Below are 19,982 nucleotides of genomic sequence, written 5' to 3'. Positions count from 1 at the left end.
GAAGTTTTCCAAATAAGATACTTGTAGAATACATTGGAGTCTGCTGACATTAATTGTCAGAGAAAGAGAGATGAACTGAAGGGAGTAGAAAGGGCAATTGTAGCTTAGAGTGGTATTCTAAACACATCATGCTGTATTTAATAGCTTTTGGAAGTAGAAAAGTTTTCTGTAGGTTAAATGAAGCAGTTGCCACCAGAGTGTGATTTATTGGTGTTAAAGCAAGTTCTCATTTAATCATAACTGTTCGATATAGGTTTTCCTTTGTAATGTAATGAATGAAATTCCCATCTTTTTTTTTTCCTCATAGAGAAAATCTGCCCACTCAGAAGATCCGTTTAATGATGAACAGCGTGAACGGCATGAGGTGGAAATGCTGGCCAAGAAGTTTGAGGCGAAATATGTGAGTGTGTTCATAGAGCTACTATATTACAAATATTTAATAGTATTTACTGATGTTAAATAATAGGGGCTCAGTTTTTCCTAGATGTGGGGTTGCTACTATGAATTCACAACTCTATTTCTCTATGTACATCAATGGGGTTATTTCATTTGCTAAGTTTGTAATGGAGACACTTTTTTGTCTACTAAGGCTCTGTTGTTTTAAAAGAATGTGACTTATTACTGAATGTTTGCTTGTGTATATACTATTGAATGGGTTTCCTAAACGGCTGTGCCTGTAGTTCAGAAGTCATGATAGATCCCACAAGGGAAAATGGATTCCTGCTAGTCCGTACTGGGAGGAGACAGTATCACAAGGAAGTGGTGGTGGCCCATTTTCCCTCTACTTCTGTACAACTGCTCATTTTTAAATCCAGTAGTTTTTCTTCCTTTCTTTCTAGAAGCCACATGGTAAAAGTCTTTTTCCCCCACCCCCTCCTGTGCTTCTAGCCCAAGTAACCACTTCTTGTGTCATTAGGTAATGTCTGTTGTCACCCAGCTACTGTGTGTGTAAAAAGGAAAAAGTGACATTTTTTTGAATGAATTAAACTTAGTACTCTTTGATCTGAAATTACTACTCCTAAGATTTTTCTTTGAAGCTTGTTTCTTGAATTATTGTTTTAACTGTTGTGTAGTAGTATTTTGTCTTGTCAAATGGCTGTCTCACTTAGCCCCATATATGACTGTATCTTGCTGCATGAATATTTGTTTTGGGACATTTCTGTAGGAAGGTATTTTAGAAATGTAAGCCATGTAATGCTTTTTGACATGTAGCTGCCACAAGAAAAACTGTATGATTTGATGAGGGTAACTAGTTTCCTTATGAACTTGCCACATTGTTTTTAAAAAGTGTTATGTTAACTAACAGTGAAGTAGGATTTTTTTTTTTTGTTGCTGTTCAGAGAATTTGAATGAAGTATTTTCTGGTTTGTAGAGATTTAGGACAAAAGCCATAAAATGGGTTCAACTTTAAACATGACAATATCTGTAGATTAGGCACCTGGTGCCAGCAGGATGATCCAGTGGAACTGATTTAAGCACTTAATTTTTCCTCTTACCTAAATAAGAAACTTAGGTACCCCTCAAGGGTAATTCCCTTAAATTTGTATGTTTAAAAAAGGAGCTGCCTAGAGCTGGCTAATAGGAAATGCTGAGCACAGGCGTGTCTGAACTCTGCTCCTTTCTGAAGCTTAGATACTTAAGGCAGGGCTGCACATGGCCCTTTGACCAGAGGCCAGCATCATTAGTATAGATGCCTGACTAATCGGGGTTTACTCTTTCCGAGATATAGCTAAAGGTGGAGATGGTGTTTTGCCACTTTATATTATATAGTGATTAAAACATTTGTCCCGAAAGAACATATAGAACAGTCAGTCAGTCTCCTTTTTCATAAAAATTGCTTCTGTGTTTGAAGGTAGCTATCTTCCTTCTTCCCTGTCTCATCTTTTTGTCTGTAAACAGACCCAGATCCTTCAGTCTTTCATCAGAGACCATGGTTTTTAAGCCCTTTACTCTTGTTTCTCTTTTCTGGATCTCCACTTTGTCTACCTGTTTCTTAAAGCAAAGTACCCAAAGCTGGACACAATACTCCAGGTGAGGACTTGCCAATACCAAATGGAATAGAACAATTATGTCTTATCTTGCATATGATATTCTGGGACATTAACAGGAATATAACACTTTCTATTGCAAAAATAGGCATCATGCAATTAACATGTATCCACATATATTGTGATACAGTGTAATCTCCAGATTCTTTCTTGTTAAGCAACAGTATAGCCACTTGTTCTCCATTTTGTATTTATAGATATGATTTTTTTTTTCCTAAGGGCTGGTGGCTTGCACATGTCTATATTCAGAATAACTTCAGCTTGTAGGTTTCAATCTCTTTTTCAAATCTATCAAGAACACTTTGAATTTTGTCCTTCAGAGTATATGCAGGCCCCCTCAGCATGGTATCACTTGCAGATTTTAAGTGGCATTTCTTCCATCATCCAACTCTTTAATGAAAACTCTAAATGGTACCAGATCAGGGTTTTATGGACCCTCACTTGCTATGCCTTCCCAGGTCAACAGCAGATAGCTGATATTTGCTCCATGGTTTCTCAGCCAGTTGTGTATCTACCTTAGTAATTTCCTTTAGACTGTATTTTCCTAATCTGCTTATGAGGATGTCATGTCAAAACTCTTACTGAAGTCAAGATGGATCACATCTATTGTGTCCTTACAGCTCTAGACTGGTTATCCTGTCAAAGAAGGAAATTAGATTGTTGTGATGTAATTTGTTTTTGACAAATCCATGCTGATTGTTTCTTACTGTCTAGCTACCTTCTAGATGGTTACTAATTGATTTTAGAATCTTTCTCACTTAAAATTAGACTGACTGGTTTATAATTGACTTGGTCCTTCTTCTGTTTTAACTGTTAAAACTAGTTTCTCTGTTAATTGAACAAACACAGTCTTTCTAGAACTTGTCATATGTTGGTCTGGGGTATATAGGTATTCTACACATTAGTTCTTTTGTCTTTAGGTATTTGCAAGAAAAAAGGAAATTTTAAATATTTGGTGCGAGTTAACTCGGAAATTGTTTTGCTCTCTACTTTTAGAGTAGTCGAGTAAAATACAAGTTGGGGAAGACTTCCCCAAATCTTTCCAGTCCCCAGACCCCCATTATCACTACTTATTACATATTAGAAGAAATCTGAGGTAGAGGAATCCCTTCCAAATGAGAGAAGAGATTTCCTGTGGTCCATCTGGTTCTGGGTCACTGTGGAGACGGGAAACAAAGGTGCTAACAAATGCGGTCTTTTAATTTCTCGTGTGGATATTGCTGTACTGTACAGAATAGTAGCATATTATGAATTCATTTTGTGCTAGTCGAAATATAGCTGTTTGGTACTAATATTTTAAGTTGTTTGTTTGTTTTTGGTTTTTGTTTTTGTTTTTTTATCTGTCTAGGAGAGCTTTAAGTGAGTATCCACAAAGTGAAAGCCTCCATCTCACTACCTGACTCCTGAGTAGTCCACCCATTTAGAATGTTTGTTCTGTTTAATAGAATTTGTCGCTTGCACAATGTGATTCTCAAGTCATCTTAACGCTATTGTTTTCTTTGCAGGGTGGGAAGTCTCACAAGCATCGGAAGGATCGCCTGCAGGATCTGATTGATATAGGCTATGGCTATGATGAAACAGACCCTTTCATTGATAATTCTGAAGCTGTGAGTAAATCTGATTTTAAGCCATAACAGAACATGCAACAGATCTTATTTCTAAGGAAGATGTGGGAAAGATATTTTGTGCTATCTATTGTATAAATGGTATAATTCTAAACAAATGCCTCCAAGAAACTCTTATGTTAATTTTTATAGTTATTTGCAGGCATCATGGTGCATCAGAAGATCAAAGGTACTGTCAATTTACAGTGCATATCTTATGGGGCAATAACAAGGGAAAATTTAATTATTAAAACTGCAGTTTTTAAACCAATGACTTTTTATTAATGTCACTTGTTTATTTTGTCCTACTTCACTCATCTTGGACAGTGACATTTCAAAGGCTGTTTGACTGAGTCTGGTACTGGCAAAATGATAGTGTCGGTGTTCCCTACTGCCAAGAAATTTTGAAGTTCTCCTACCCTCAGAATAACTGCTTCATTATCATTATCTTTTAAACATATACTTACAGAAGTGCATACCCAAAAAGTATAGGAGATAAACCAAGATGTTAAACCTTACTTTCTTTTTAAGTGAATTCTTTAACCTAAGTAGATATTCTTCTGAAACCTGGCAATCTTGCCCAATTGAAATAAATAAGAAAAAGTATTAACTAGAAGCAGGCTAAATTCAGTATGGAAATTTTGAAGAGCTTGAGTGGTGTATGAAGAGCTGTTTGTCAGATCACTAATATCAGGAAATTCTTTTTAAGTATGTCAGAAGGATTAAGTTGCAGAGCATTAGTGATATTAAAGAGGCAAATGGGTTGTAAGAGATCATACTATCCAGTTATATGGAAAAAGTAAAAGTGCTGTTCAGCTAAGTAAAAAATATTAGGCTTTTACCTAAAGGTATAAACTATAAAGGAGGAAAGCTGTGTGATGTCAGGCAGAGGAACACTGAGCTCATATATGAAGGAAGAGGTGGTCAGTAGGTCTACATGGATACAGGGCAAAGAACTTTAACAAATTAGCAATGAGAAGGAGGAAAAAAAATACTAGAGATGTGCACTGGTTGGCATACACCATGCTGAGTCTCAGTATAGTATTAGTTAATGTCTTAATTAGAGAAACTAGGTCTGGGTTTTTCAATAACAATAGTACTAAAAAGGAACTGTAGTACAACAGTTGTTTAAGGGTTTATATGTTGCTACTGGTATAGAGCTATAGAAGTACCTCCAATAGCAGATTCCAGTTGCTGGGTGTGAAGGGGTCTTGCACAAAAGGTGTTCGTTATGGTTTACCATGTGTAAAGTAGTTTTAGTTCCTTTACTATCACTGACAGCCGATTGATGTTGTCTGCATGCTCTCAGGTTAGACTTTTGATTTGGTCTGGCTTCTGACTTTCGTTGAAATAGCTAGAGGTATATCCCAGGACAGTAAGTATAGACGGCCTTCTGGTGTTACAGGAGCTGATGGCCCACCATTGGACCATGTCAGGCCCGGTCCTGTAAAAGGCTTTCAAGCGGTGTCTTGCCTGGTGATTTTTGGCTGTAGTCCAGAGCTCAAATTTTGTTTTTTTTATGTTCAAGTGAGACCTATTCTAACCCAGTAAATGGTTTGACTTTACTTCTTTGCTTTTCTAAGGCTTCAGGCTTTTCTGACTTCTCAGTGCCTACCTCTTGATACTTCAGTGCTTATTGAGGTCTTTTTACATAGAACTTGGGATGCATTTTTACTGCTTTGGTCTTGGCGCAGACTTCCACCATGGGTTATAACTTAAAGTCTTCTGCTTTTATACTGTGGGAGCAGATCCATTGCCTGGCACTGTCAGTGCCAACTAAATTTTAAAAACAGAATTGCCTGTTCAGGTCTTGATGTTGATCCAGAAAGTCCCTGTTTTAGCACCATTGTCCTTTGCATTGACTCCTCCAAATCTGCCCTCCAGTGGTTCTGTGTCAGTATTGCAGTTCTTCTTGGAGTCAGAAGAAAGGAGAAGCACGTCTTCACAAGGGGAAGCATAAGCTAAGGAAAGTGCCATGTCTCTCTCCCTTCATACTCTTACTCACTAGGGCTCAAAGACTCCATTCTTGCTTATTATCCACACTTCTCCAGAGTCGGACATCTCAGCACCAGCTTACGTGAACTCCTTGTAATTTCAAACTGCAGTATGCTCAAGTGGGGATCCACCTTTCAAGACTGCTAGCCATCCTCCATCATGCCTTTTTATCTGATGTCTGTACTTTCCAGTCTTGAACTTGAACAGTTCTCAGTACCTTTTGACATCTTCAGTGATTAACTTGGAAGATCCTAACTCAAGGCTGAGACTCTCTTGCCTCCTCATGTAGTTGAGCATATGGGATTTCATGAAACCTGCTTGAGGCAATAAGATTAACTCTAGCAATATTGATGCCAGTGTTGCTTGCACCAAATCCTTTCATACCTGTAGGCCAATCTTATTTGAAGAATCGAGAGGAAATTTCTTTCAAGGAAAGAAAGGGAAGTGTAATGCCCCTTCCTAGGAACATAAAAGTGGCACCTTACCAGAAAATCAGAGGAGTACTATTTCTTTGACTAAGACCAGTTTCAGAAACTTTGAGGAAGACTGGCAAATGTTGTCCAGCTGCAAAAGGCGATTTTGATGTTGAACACTTGTTTGTTTGCATCAGTAGCCTGTATCAGCTGTATTTTGAGAAGCTGGCTGTATTGGCTCTAGCCATCTCAAATCGGGCAGAGCAGTCGTCTTCTCTATTCCCCATGTGTATCCAAAACCGCCTGTAAGGTGATTCCTGCATCAGCTGAAAGACACATTACTGTTGCAACACCTTTTAGCAAATGCCATTGTGGTATCCATGGCATAAGAACATTAGGTGCCAAAAAGACATCTTCCTCCTGAATTCTGAGGAAGTTTTCCTACTTGCATCACCTCCAACAACAGACTCCCTGACAACACCCAGGGGTACAGCCCCAAAAATAATGTACCATTTTCTATATCTGCTACTGTCAAACAGTAGTACAAAAAACAAGATTCAGGAAGTCTCAGGATTAGTCATCAAATGGTAATTTTGTGTTCTAGGTGATAGCTACTCATGGGATTCCGGTCCTCCCTTCATTATTCTTTGCCTGAAGTATAAGTACTTCTGTTTATGTATTTCATACAGTTCCAAATGTAGATACTTTCCCTCAGCTGGTTGCCTTTTCAAAAACCCTATCTGTGAGAGTCTCCCTCTGGAAGAAGGGATTCCCTTTTCTAGAAAGAAGCAATAGAAGTTTCTGCAGGAATCATAGGAGAGAATAGAAATAAAATCTGATTTCCAACAGCAGAGACTGCGTGGGCGGAGCCCCTTGGACCTCATAGATTGTAAGGCCGCAAGGGACGTTGGAAGATCATCAGGTCCAGCCCCCTGCACCAAGCAGAAAGCTCAACAGCTGCATAAATGCTGAAGTTGAGGATGCTTGCCCTACATCAGAAGTAGGCAAGATATGGCCCACAGGCTGGATTTGGCCCACCAGGTGACTGGCTGTCCCTACAGCTCTTGGCCTGGGGCTAAGCCAGTGCCCACAACCTGACCCCAACTAGTGCATGCAGCTTCTGGTAGGCTGTTCCTAGTGTTGCTGTAGCCAAGTGCTGTTCTGTGCCATGCCCTCTTCTCCCCCTGCCTCCAGTGGCTGCTCCTATTCCTGCTTTTTACTCTTGCTGTGCCACACCACTCCAGGTGAGCAGCTTTAGCTGGATAGCTTCTGCCCTAGCGTATGGGGCTCTGGCTCCAGCTCCTAGAGCTGAAGCTGGAGTTCCAATTTGCCCACGAGGAATGCCCAGCAGGGCAAGATGTGAAGCAGGAGCCACTGCTGGAGGCAGGGGGCATAGAGCAGTACCTGGCTGCAGCTGCACCAGAAACGGCCATCTGGAAGCTGCCCGTGCCATGGTGCACTATGCCATTACAGGTGGGTGGGCAAGCAGCTTCAGCCAGGCAGCTCCTGTCCTAGCATGTCAGGTAGCAGGGTGGGAAGGAGCAGAGCAGCAACTGCTGGATGAGCTCTGCTGCATAGACTCCCCCCCACCTACCCACTGCAGGCTTCTGGGGTCTAATGCCCAGGCATGCTGCCCCCACCCCGGTAGGGTTATGTAGGGAGCTGTCACTGCTCTGCTACCTGGCCCTGTGATTTCACCCTTGCTCCCAGCCTCCCTGCCCCTGCCCACTCCTGAACACTGCTGTCTACCTGCCTGCCACCCCATAGGGAGTTTTGGTGAGTTCTTGGGGAAAGGGGGATGGGGTTCCTGACTCAGTCTGTGACTGCTCTTCAAAACTCCCCATGTGGCCCTTGGGCCCAAATAATTGCGCACACCTGCCCTGCATGGTACTATCTGGGGGGGAGAAAGCATGTTCTCATTTACTAGAGATGCTTGCTTTTATGTGGAAATCAACATGCACACAGTACCTGAGAGTTGTGGATGAAGGACAGTACAATTTTCGGCGTGTGCATGATGCCAAGTCTCCACTAAGTGTCTTGTGGTGGCTGCTGCACAACTTGGATCCCCAGGATATCTTTGTCTACCAGTACCTGAATGAGCTGGTCCTCTAACTAGACAGTAAGCTCTACTTTCAGCACTCCAATACATACACATTTCTTTTCCAGTTTTGAGGATTGCTGAACAGCTGAGACACCCACACTTCAGCCTGCACAGTCTTAAGTACTACCTGTGCTGGAGCCTTTCTCCCCACTTCCCTCCCACCCCCCAAAAAAAAGTTGTGTTTTTTTTTTTGTTTGTTTGTTTGTTTGTTTTTGTTTTTTGTTTTTTCTAGTAAGCCTTCTGATACCTCATGCAATAACTGATAGAGAGCATGTACATTTTCTTAACGCTCCTAGACCTAAAGGCTTCATCACCCTTTTTTGTACTGCTTTCTTGTCTGAACATGATGGCCTTGTACTACTTGTAATACTAAGTGTATGTATCTAGCTTTTCAAGGAGACTTGGTCTCCTTGAAAATTCTGGCTGCTTCATTGGTGGGAACAGGTGTTGCTGTAACATGCATAAAATTACCACACTTCTGGAGAGGTGTCCTTGGCTTGCCGTACTATACATGTGTACCGTAACCACCAGTGTATCCAATTTTGGCTGGGGTACATGTGACTAAGACTTCTATGTAGCCTGAGAGGCTAATCTCCATACCGGCTTTTTGGGGCTTAGGGAAGTTTAGTGGACTTTCAAAGACTTTCATTTATCCCTGCTTCGTTGTGCAGTACAGTGTGCTTCAGAGAGCACCACAGCCATGTTCCATATCAGCAACCAGTCTTAGGGCCAGATGAGAGCTTCTGGTTCCTGTATCCAAAACTAAATCCACTCTGTAGCTTTTCCTTTCATGGGGGCAGCAAATGTGAAAACAGACTTCCTTAACAGGAGGCTTTGGGATCAAGTGGTCAGTGAGAGCAGTGGTGTTGGTATATGATCTGAGGTGTGATTTAACTGGTAATAGATGCTTCTTGTTTCAAACAAAATGCCGTATGACAGTGATTGCACAGGAGCACACTAGCAAAAGGAACTGAAACGGATATCTCTTTTTGCTTTCACTGATACCCAGGATCAAAAGAAAAACCAAGTCAGTGAGTTAACGTTTTATATTGAATAGTTTCACTGTAACATTGGTACTAGCATCCCAACATAGAGGCAGGCCACCTTCTACTGTGCAGGATAACTTTCTTAATTAATATGGTGTGCCCCTGCTTTGGGAGTGTTCAGACATCTTATAGTGTTCCCTGTACTACATGATCCAAAGCTATAAATAACAACACTGTAAAAGTTTTACTATCTGGACTACTGGTAAAAGACTTGTTTCATCATCTGAGTTCTGTACAAACCTAGAGTCCCTTCTACATCTTAAGTTTTAAACCTTAGTCTTGCTTGTCTGCCTTACCTGCTCCTCATCTGCCCTCAAGGCCCATATGAGTCCCTACAGTAAGTGGGAAGTTAAGTAAAATATGCTCAGGTGATCCTAGAAAATGGACCATGTCCCATGCTACAGCAGGGGTGGGGCGGGGCAGGGAATACCCCAAATGGCCCTTGCAAATCTGATGAGGGGAAAATATTCCTACCTGACACCAAATTGGGTGATTTTTGAGTTTTTTTGATCCTGAGTATCTCGGCAAAATTCAAATGCAAGAGGTTCTGTCCCGCTGTTCTTCTGATTATAGCATTCATGCTAATTTGCAAGTGAGACTGTGCAGAGAATCTCAACAGAGAAAAGCTACTTAGCAGTAGCTTTTGCTCTTGGTTACCTATATCTGTGCTACCTGCCCACCACCAGATATTACAGCACAATGTTGTTTTATACTTGTGAGCTGAATTTTATACTTGTACAAGATCTCTCGCAAACTCTCAAGCAGACAAGCTTCAAGATTGCCTGTTTCCCAAGTGTTAATCTACAGAGGGGACTTCTGAATAAGTTGTTGACACACGATATGTCTTCCTCAAAATGGTAGGGAGGCAGGAGATGTGCCTGTGCAGTGCATCAGCAGAGGGTGGCACCCATGTAGAATTGGAAGGGGGAGTGTTTATGCGGTCTGTCACATGCCTGGTGTGGCCTGTGCAGTTTCATAGTTTCATAGGTGGTGTGCAGCTCCTCCTGATGTGACCCCTGGGAGCTTACAAGTTGGACAGACCTGATGTTGTTTAAAATGGAGAACAAAGTTCACACTGTGCAGCCCCCAGACAAATCATTCAAATGCAGTTCTTTCTGCCAGAAATGCAGCAATAATTGTATTTGTCTAAATAAGGCCTAAATAAACTTTGTGGTGAAATGCATTGCAGCTTGAACACATGCTGGAGCTACAAAAACATAATCTGGTTTCTTCATGGTGCAACAAAAAAAATGGTTTTGGCCCTAAAACTGCAAATTTAGGCTTAGATATGGAAAAGTAGATATTCCTACTATGAAGTATGTTATGCACTCCTGTTCATATCAGTGTGACAATTCAAGTGCTTAAAATTAGTTATGACCTGAAGTACTTTGAGGCCTTAATGGCTGCCATGAAGGCCAGATAACTTAATGTTGAGATTAAGCCTAAATGCATCATTTTAAGCATATCTATGTATTAGAAACTGTACGCATGGATTTGGTTATGCTTTAAAAATAAAAATACATTGAAATGCATAGGCCTCTTGGCAACAATGTATTCCAAGTAGGGCTAATGACATACTGGGATGCATTGGTTGGAGTGTTGCTAACAGGTTAAGGGAAGTGATTATTATTCCCCTCAATTCAGCACTGGTAAGGCCACATCTGGAGTACTGTGTTCAGTTTTGGGGCCCCCAGTACAGAAAGTATGTGTACAAATTGGAGGGAGTCTAGCAGAGGGCAGCAAAAATGGAAAATGGTATGGGGGCTGGGGAAGACTTCTGAGGAGAGGCTGAGGGAACTGGGCTTATTTAGCCTGCAGAAGAGAAGACTGAGGGGGTTGGGATTTGATAGCAGCCTTCAACTACCTGAAGCGGGGTTCCAAAGATGGAGTGTGAGACTGTTCCGCGTGGTAGCAGATGATGGAACAAGAAGCAATACTCTCAAGTTGCAGTAAGGGCAGCTTAGATTAGATGTTAGGAAGAACTTTCTCACTAGGAGGGTGGTAAAGCACTGGAACTGGTTGCCCAGAGAGGTTGTGGACTCTACATTCATGAAGGTTTTTAAGACCTGGCTAGATGAAGCCTTGGCTGGGATGAACCATCCCCAACTGGATCTGCTTTGGGCAGGGGGTTGGACTAGAGGCCTCCTGAGGTCCCTTCCAATCTTCATTTTCTATGATCACCAATTAGGTTTTATGTTTTTAAGCAAAAAGGCTGGATTGACAGGAGATGGTATTTGGCTTAGTGAAATAATATTTAAAGCATGTGGTACAAAAAATAGTCTTAAGCAACTTGAACTTAAACACTTTTTTTCTGTGATTCTACAGACAAAATACTTGCTAGTTTAGTATTGAGAAAAATTTGAATTTTTTTTTTTTTTTTTGTAAACCTCTATCAATGGTTATCTGCAAAATTGTCCTAAATATCAGAGTTGCAACAAATGACTACACATGCACATTTTAAAGTCTTTTAGCTGTTAGGTCCTTCTCCCTTTCAGGATTCTTTTTTTTTTTTTTTTTTTTTTTTTTTTTTTTTTTTTTTTTTTTTTTTTTTTTTTTTTTTTTTTTTTTTTTTTTTTTAGAGGATATGTACTTGTCCTGTAGAGCTTCTGTGGAAGAATGTGAATTGTCCACAACAAATGAAAATAAAAGAAAACAGCTGAATACATGTATGAATACTTAGCAAACCTACTTTTGATATTTAATAGTTATGTGAGCAAGTAGCCCAATGTAAATCTGATGGCATAGAAACAATTTTCTTTCTATTTTTAGTGAAGGTTTTAATCTACACAGTAGTCAGATATGATAGCCTACAGTGTTAGTGGAGGACTAACTAACTAATGCTACTAGTGATCAGACTGAGATTTCAAAACTAAATGGATATTTTATGTATGGCTTACTAATGCAAGAATTCAGAATGGAGCTGTGGTGGTTCATTTACTTAGAGACAAAAATTTAAGTCAAGAAAAATTAGATGAACAGAGTAAGGAGCTCCAGCACAGTGGTCCAAAATGAACAGTGTGATGAGCTGTCATAAATAATTGTATTTTTAATTCTGCGTGCGAGCTTGCAGCCCAAAATGAGACGCACCACTCTTTCATATCAGACGACCATATTTGAGGTCTTAGCTGACTGTGGTTCTGTGATAAGAATTTTTATCCCTAGCCTGGGAGCAAATGAGAATTGGAGCACTGCAAAAAAAAAAAAAAAAAAAAGTTAAATGACTTCTAGAGTAGTCTTCACTGTAGAGGATGTTAAGGGAGGAAAGACTTGCTATCATCTTGTGATTTATTGGTAATAATGATTAGGTACCATGTTGGGTATTCATTTTGATAATTTGAAGGGCTGCAACTCCACCAGATTCAGATGCTATTCATCCAAGAGTCTTTTTTTGAAGCAGCTTCAGAATGAATTTGTGTAACTCTTAGCAATTTTATACAATCACGTTAAAATTGGTCGCTTTTACTGGAACAGCAAAGGACAGTTTTTTGCGGGGGTGGTTTTATATAATATATTTTCTTTTAAAAAAAAAAAAAAGCATTAGGTGCAATACTGGGCTTTACAGATCACTTCTCATTAGAGGTGCACTGATATATCGGTCCATACTGGATCGGCACCAATAAAAGGAAAACTGACATTACCAGTAATTGGCTTTTTTTGGCCCCTGTAGCCAGTAATGTCACTGACTTTAAATGCCATGTGCAGTCAAGCATGCGCGCAGCCGGGAGCACAGCCTGGCAGTTTGGAGAACAGCATCTGGCTGGTAAGGCTCTGGCAGGGGAAGAAAGGAGCGCAGATAAAGACCCCCACGGTGACACCGGGAATGCGGTAGGGGCAGGTACTGCCCGGGCAGGGTGTGGGATGGAGCCATGGGTGGCTTGTAGGTAGGAGGAGTGGCTACTGCCACTGCATGCACCCTGGGGAAGGCATTGGGGGGGGGGGGGGCATGTGCCCCCTGAATTAACATGCAGGGCAAGGGTGGGCTGCCTGCTCTTCTTCTTTTCATGTTAACAAAACTGTGTGTGGGGGGAGTACTGGGAAGATTTATCAAGGCTTTCAGAAAGTGCCTTGATAAAATCTCCACAGAGCCTATTGAAACTTCAGTTGGTATCTTTGGCACTTCTTCTGTATTTTATTGACCTTGCTTGCCACTCTTTAATTGCTCATTTAACTGCTCAGTACTTTATATAATGCTCCTTTAATTTTATGCATTTTAAGTTAACTCCTTTTTAACCTACCTTTTTATTTGACTGCTGTTTATATGGATCTCTTCCATGTAGCCACCATGCAGATCATACTAATTATCTGCAGCATAGTTTCTGCCTTTTATACTTCTTTACTAGTCTTTTCATGTGTGTGTTTTTGGGGGTTTTTTTCCCCAAGCTTCAGCAAAGGTGCTTCTGCTTCTGCTTTCTCCTCTTTTACCAGCTCCTTGCTCATTGCCTCTTATTCTGACCAACCCCTGTTTCCCTACAGCTTGTCCTTGTCCTGATCCTTCTGAACCTTTTTCATTTCAGCTTTAGCATTATGGCACTCACCATCTCCTCTTCTGGGAAGAAAACTAAACCTTCACTAAAAAAGACAGTTCACTGCATTTTCATTTCTTTCTTTTTTTTTATCTCCATGTACATATTGAAACCATCCCAGAGTATAGGATGAATGTCAAATATGCTTCTCCACTTGAAGTTCCCTCTGTACCTTCTTACTTAGACATTGCTGATTTTTAAAAGGAATGACAACACTTACTGCTAGCTCTTTCTTCCTCTTTTTGTCTCCATCTAACACCTTAAGTAAGAAGCTCCTGCCTTCTTACTTTCAAGATCTTTCATTTGACCTTAGCATGTCCCAGGGGTTGCTTCCCCTTCTGGTTTCTTATGCATTTTGTCTTGCCCTTCTTTAACTAGGTATTTTTCTCCAGTCTGTTCACTCTTGGGTATTCCTTTTGCTTCTGATATTATCAGATGGAATAGTTTACAATAACTGTCACAGGTTCTGTTTCCTAACTTGTTACTGGATTCACTGCAGTCCAGCTTCTGCCCCTTCTAGTCCACTGAAATGGCTGTCAATGAAGTTCTAATTACTTCTTCCTCATCAGATCGGTCTCTAATTCATGCTCGTCCTTCTATTGTTTTCTATTGCTTTTGACACTATTAATCATACCCTTCTAGTTGACATCTTACCCCCACCTTGCCCTGTACCTCAGGTTGTTCCTTCCTTCTGAGTCACTTTTGAGTGATGTTCATATATGGCTCTTTGTTCCCTTCTTTGGGTCATCTCATTGGCCCTCATGCTTTTGCTCACTATCTATCTATGCCAGTGATTCACGTTTTTGACTTGTCCCCTAATCTGTTTTACTCGCAGATTTTGGTCTGTCTTCATCATTTCTTCATGTATGTTAGCTCAAGCTGCGATTTATAGCCAAAGTAAGATTCTTCTCCCAACCCTTCCCCTCACCCTGAAAAAGCTTTTTCTTCCTTTTTAATTCTGTGTTTTGTACAACAATGCTACCAGCCTTCATATTGTGTAGCCTTAAAAATTAACGATCATCTTTCACTTTTCCCTCTTCTGTGCTTTGCACCTCCCAAGTCATTCAAATCTTCCCCTTTTTTCAAAATAGAGAAGGTACATCTTAGTCATTTCTTTGTTGTCTAGTCCTTTCTGTTTCTTGTAACTTTCTCTCCTAGTTATTATAAACACCCCTCTGGTCTTATAGTTGCACAAACTTGCAATCCTTCTGTATCTATATAAAGAACTGTATTTCTTATCTAAGCTTGTACCTTACCTCTTTGAACTTCTCCAGTTCTCTTCCCTGAGCTGTATCACACTTCAGGTTCTCCACTTATTGTGTGGTATCCTTCCACCATGTCACTGATCCCAGCTTCAGGGTCCTTCTCTTAGTTCTTTTACAAGTGTTTCTTTCATGATACTTCTTAAGGTAGCATTACTCTTCATGAATAGAAGGCTGCTACTTTCTCCATGTCCAAAAGCTTCCTAAAGACTTGTTGCCAATAAAGTATGTACAAGAAATTGATTATGGTTAGACTAATAGTGCATGTCTTTAAATATTAGTGTAAATCAGTGTCAACCAGGGACTGGCAAAATATGGCCTGGAGGCCATATTTAGCCTGATGGGTACTTGAATCTGGACCATGGAACCCTGCCAACTAACTGTACCCCTGCCCGGCCCTTCTGCCTATGAGGGTGGGACTGAGGTGCCCACATATACTGCCTCTCCCACCCCAGCCAACATACCCTCTTGCACCTTACTCCCAGCCCAGCTAACACAGTTTCTGCCACTGTCCCCCTGGGCACAGAGCTCGGATGCACAGGGTGAGTGTGGGGGGAGGGGGAGCAGTGCACAGCCCTGGCAGGCAGTGGTGGCAGCAGCAGGCTGGGGCCCTCAGGGCACTGGTACTTAGTGCAGGTGCTGCCACATAGTAGCGCACAGCTCCAGCCAGCACTACATTTGTAGTGAAGAGTGCAGCCTAGCTGCCTCTATTGCTGGTGCTCCCTGCTGTGCACATGCAGCCCCCACACTTGCATGCTGCGGGAGGGAAGCCCCATGCACTGGAGCCAGTTGCCTTCCCTGCCCCCTGCTGTGCAGGTCCTGGGAATCCCCAGGCTCAGGGGGTGTCTAACATACGTGGCTCCTGAGGCCAGATTTGGACCATGGGGCTCCTTGTCGACTGGATCCAACCTGGAAACTATGTCAGTAGCAACTCTGGCTCTGTCCTGGGGCAAGTAATGACGGTAACTTCAGCTCTGGCATTGGGCACACAGCTTGGCTTGATGCAAATTGCGTTCTCTACAGTGACCCCCAACTTCCGGTAGCCTGTGGGGCATGACTGGGCAGCTCTGCAGGGCAAATGTTTGACAACCCTACCCTAGCTTGTTGTGGGGGGCTAGACAGTAGCGGTCATAAGTAAGAAGTGGAACACGGTTTTCTGTCTAGTTTTTTTTTTCTGTGACAGTAGAGGTTAATCTTCTTATTTATTTTTTTTTTCAGCATTTGAAAAAAGACTAATCCTGGATTGGTATCATGTGGTATTAGACATGTGAATGAGCTAGAAGTGAAGTTAAGTCACCTGCAAATACAGCTCACTATTATCTTAGTCATCTCTTTTTCAACAGAAGGAGACTAAGGAACTCCAAAGGAGGGAAGCTAGTTGAATGTATAGTGCATAGGCAAGCAGCAGCTAAGTGTTTGTTTGCAAAGTAAAACACGTTGGAAGGAATAGTACAAACTATTTGTACATACTGCTGCATTCTAAAGTAGATGGGAAAGACCGTAGTGTTTTTGTGAACATGTCAATGACACAAATGTTATGGGTCTACCAGAGGCTTAAAAAAACCCAAAGACTGCACATAACTGAAATATGAGAGAATGGAACTGAAAGTACTGTAAAACTGAATCTTGTAGAACTGTAGACATTGATGGAACCTTTCACTTGTAATATGATGTTCATTCTAGAAAAGCAGTGTTAGAAGAAGTCTAGAGACATTAATAAAAGTGTTTTAAGGAAAAAGAGGAACTACTTAGAGTTGAGAGGTTCAGGGCAGAAATAATGAATGCCTTAATGCAAATGAGTTGCTTTTCTTTTTTTCTTTTTTTTTAAATGCACTTAAAGTGAAATCCAATATACTTGCAATACTCGTTTGCTGTTTATGCTGAACCTGTGAAGTCCATGGCTAAAATGCATTGATACCAAGTTCTGGGGTTTTTGGTAGGATTTTTTTTAATTGACTATTCTGTTTTATAAGGATTATTAAAGCTTCATACAGCAGAGCGGAATTCACCCAGTAATGGATAGAACTGGGAACAAATATCCTGTGCTCCCCACTGGAAGTTTTTTGTAATTTTTCACTAATATAATTTTTCATGTTTTCAGCTGAAGTTTTTGGTGCTAAGCACCATCAGAGATGGAGTATTGACCTAGATGAACTATTGTTAGAACAATGGCACTCAACTAGGGTGCCATACCACCCTATGGTGCCTTGAGAACCTTTCAAGGGTGTTCTAAAACTGTGCAGCACCCCAGAACTGTTAAGAGTGCAAACATGATTTACATGATAAATGTGGAAATTGGAAACAGGATTGCATAATGTCAGAAAACCATCCTGACACATTGTGGTCTTTGTTGGTTGCATAGAACTCAAAAGTGCTCAATTATTTTTCAGTAGTCAGAAAAACAGGTAAAAACTAAGCTGGAGCTTCTCAAAGTCTAACAAAGTTGAGAACCACTGCGTTAGAAGGACCATGTCTGCTCACAGAGGGCAGTGGTATACTTCATGCACCAATCTTTAGAAGTAGAATGTGACTAGCACTGAAGTGATCCCAGTCTTTTGAAATATGAAGTTTGCTTAACTTATTTCAAAAGTAGGGATTGTTGCTTTGCATCTACTGCTCTACAGCCTGGAGCAGTAACTTTTTAGGAGCATTGGTATGGTATAATAATCTAGAAAGTTTTATAATGTGTTTATGTTGAATGATGCATGTTTATAGATTCATTTAACTAAATGATTTTTTTTTTCATATTTATAAGATGGTAGGTATCAGTTAATCACCTGAATCTCTATTTCCTGCCTAGTATGATGAATTGGTTCCTGCATCTCTAACAACCAAATATGGAGGGTTTTACATCAACACTGGGACGCTGCAGTTCCGTCAGGCATCTGATTCAGAGGATGAAGACTTTGTAGAAGACAAAAAGCACAGGTCACCTAAAGTGAGTGGTGATTTTAATTTCTCTTTCTGAAGCTTATACCTGATTTAAGTCGGAAAAAGATTGATATGGTACCTAAAACATATCAAAGTGAGGAGACTAAAAAGCAAGATTGTATGTAGTAGAAATTATCAGTTACCTGAGTCAGTCTTGTGGCTTGTATATAAGCGTTTAAGAAGTTTCAAGGCTCCCTAATATAAAAAGCTTAAGAATTCCACAGGTTGTCCAGGATTGCAAGGCCAAGCATATATTTCAGATACAGAAATTCATCCATCTATTTTAAAGAAGTATCCAAAGATTTGCTTGGGTTACTTCTGTAGAAACTAACAGCTCCAGATTTAAAAAAAAAAAAAAATTGATTAAAATTCCATAAGATAACAATTCATTTTGTTGAATTCTGAATGATTTAACATTGATCCTAAGGTTGAAAATAGTCTTTGAAATGCCCCCCATATATTTCTTCAACTGACTCTTCACTCTGACAAGTGACTTTTTGTTTTCATTTAAAAATTTCCACACACTTTTATCTGCACTCTGTCTGGCTGACTTACAGCTCATTGTAGTCTTAATACCTGATGAAGGTCAGTGAAACATTCAGCAGTTCTTTGGCCCTCCTAAAACTTCCAACTGTGCTTGTTTTCTGGAACCTCCCCCATGATTAAATACCATATTTACTCAAAAGATGACCCTGAATATAAGATAACTCCCCAATAATTTAAATTCTGTGTATGGAAACATTATAAATTCATAACTTTCCAGGTGTAGAATCTAATTATCAGAGTGTTTATCTTGAATTCCCCCTCCCTCCCACTGCTATAGCAGGGAAACTAGTGGGTGGGGGTCAAGTAGCCCTCTGTTCCCAAATTCCCCCTGCAGTTTTTCTGCTCCCTCCCCACTTACTGTCAGAACTTGCGCAGACTGTTTCCTCTTTAAATACAATCTGTAAGTGAGCTTCATGTGACAGTAAGGGTGAGGGGAGGAGGCTGAACAGAGGGCAGAAACTGTAGAGGGGATCAGAGGCTGTTGTGGATTTGACTCCTGGCTGACTGCTGCAAACTTCAGCACAATTACTCCATAAACATACTTCTGAGCACCACTTTTGTATCTATTTATCATGCACAATTTTTTTTCTTCCTTTCAAGGACCAAATAGGTTTCAAATATAGTTGGGCAGCGCCAAAGTAGAGTTCCAGTATTTCACTGAGCAGAGCTCAATTGTCAAGTGTGTGTGTGTGTGTGTGTGTGTGTGGCTCTACCACCAAACAAGTATCCTCCCTCCCAGACCCATCAGTGTGGGGCTTTGGATACTCCCCAAATCCATGGCATGTATCCTATGTGCATACCCCAGGCTTGGCGATCTTGAGGCTCAAGCCCTAGCCTCTTGATCTTGGCCAAAAGGCCATGCATTGTTTGTACTATCTCTATTAAACCAGAGCCAAAAGACTTATGATTTACCATGTAGTTCACTGAGCTGAGAGTGAATCAGCAGCTTGTTAGTTCATTGCAGGGCTGCAATGAACCTACAACAGCCCCACAATCCAGCACTGATCAGTGTGTGTGTACTTCAGATACCATTTTCCATGCCCTCTCCTCTCCCTACTTGTGACTGGAACTGAGTTTTCTTATCAAGTCCTGGGACCCCTCAAAAATATACATGTAGGTAAGGTGCAGGGCTGTCTAGTCTGTCTTCACTCCATTCAGGGTAGGACCACACTACTGGCATACTGCAGAGTTTACATGATAAACTCTGAGAGGAGGAGTGACAGAGCCTCAGCTACGTAGAAGTTTGCCAGTGTTTGTCAGGCATTTTAAAGCTGGTGAAGAAACCAGAATCATTGGAAATGGGAAAGAATGGCACTGGTCAGCTGTAGGAGTAAAAAGGAAGTCCAAATGTATTTCATGTAGTGGTTCACAATGACTTGAAAAAGTTGGCAATGAGGACTAAGCACAATGGACTCAATGTCTTATTCAGATGGTGTGCGCTAACCTAACCTTGTGGTAGGTTCCCACTCGTGTTTGCCCAGTGTGGGCCATGTGTGTTATAGGCATGGTCAGC

General features: G+C 41.0%; 1 protein-coding gene across 1 annotated transcript in view; it reads left to right on the top strand.

Moving 5' to 3' along the window:
- Window positions 1-19,982, top strand: part of UBN2 (ubinuclein 2) — an 86,781-nt gene that overhangs the window by 4,920 nt on the left and 61,879 nt on the right. Inside the window, 3 exon segments of the mRNA XM_090042736.1 lie at window positions 308-400; window positions 3,554-3,655; window positions 17,793-17,930. Coding sequence (XP_089898862.1) covers window positions 308-400; window positions 3,554-3,655; window positions 17,793-17,930 — 333 coding nt within the window.

Source organism: Crocodylus siamensis, chromosome 4 (genome assembly GCF_052110815.1).
Source record: "Crocodylus siamensis isolate JL-2025a chromosome 4, ASM5211081v1, whole genome shotgun sequence".
In the NCBI taxonomy this organism is placed as follows: domain Eukaryota; kingdom Metazoa; phylum Chordata; order Crocodylia; family Crocodylidae; genus Crocodylus; species Crocodylus siamensis.
The sequence above is the reverse complement of the archived record's forward strand: the minus strand, read 5'-3'. Positions and strand labels throughout refer to the sequence as shown.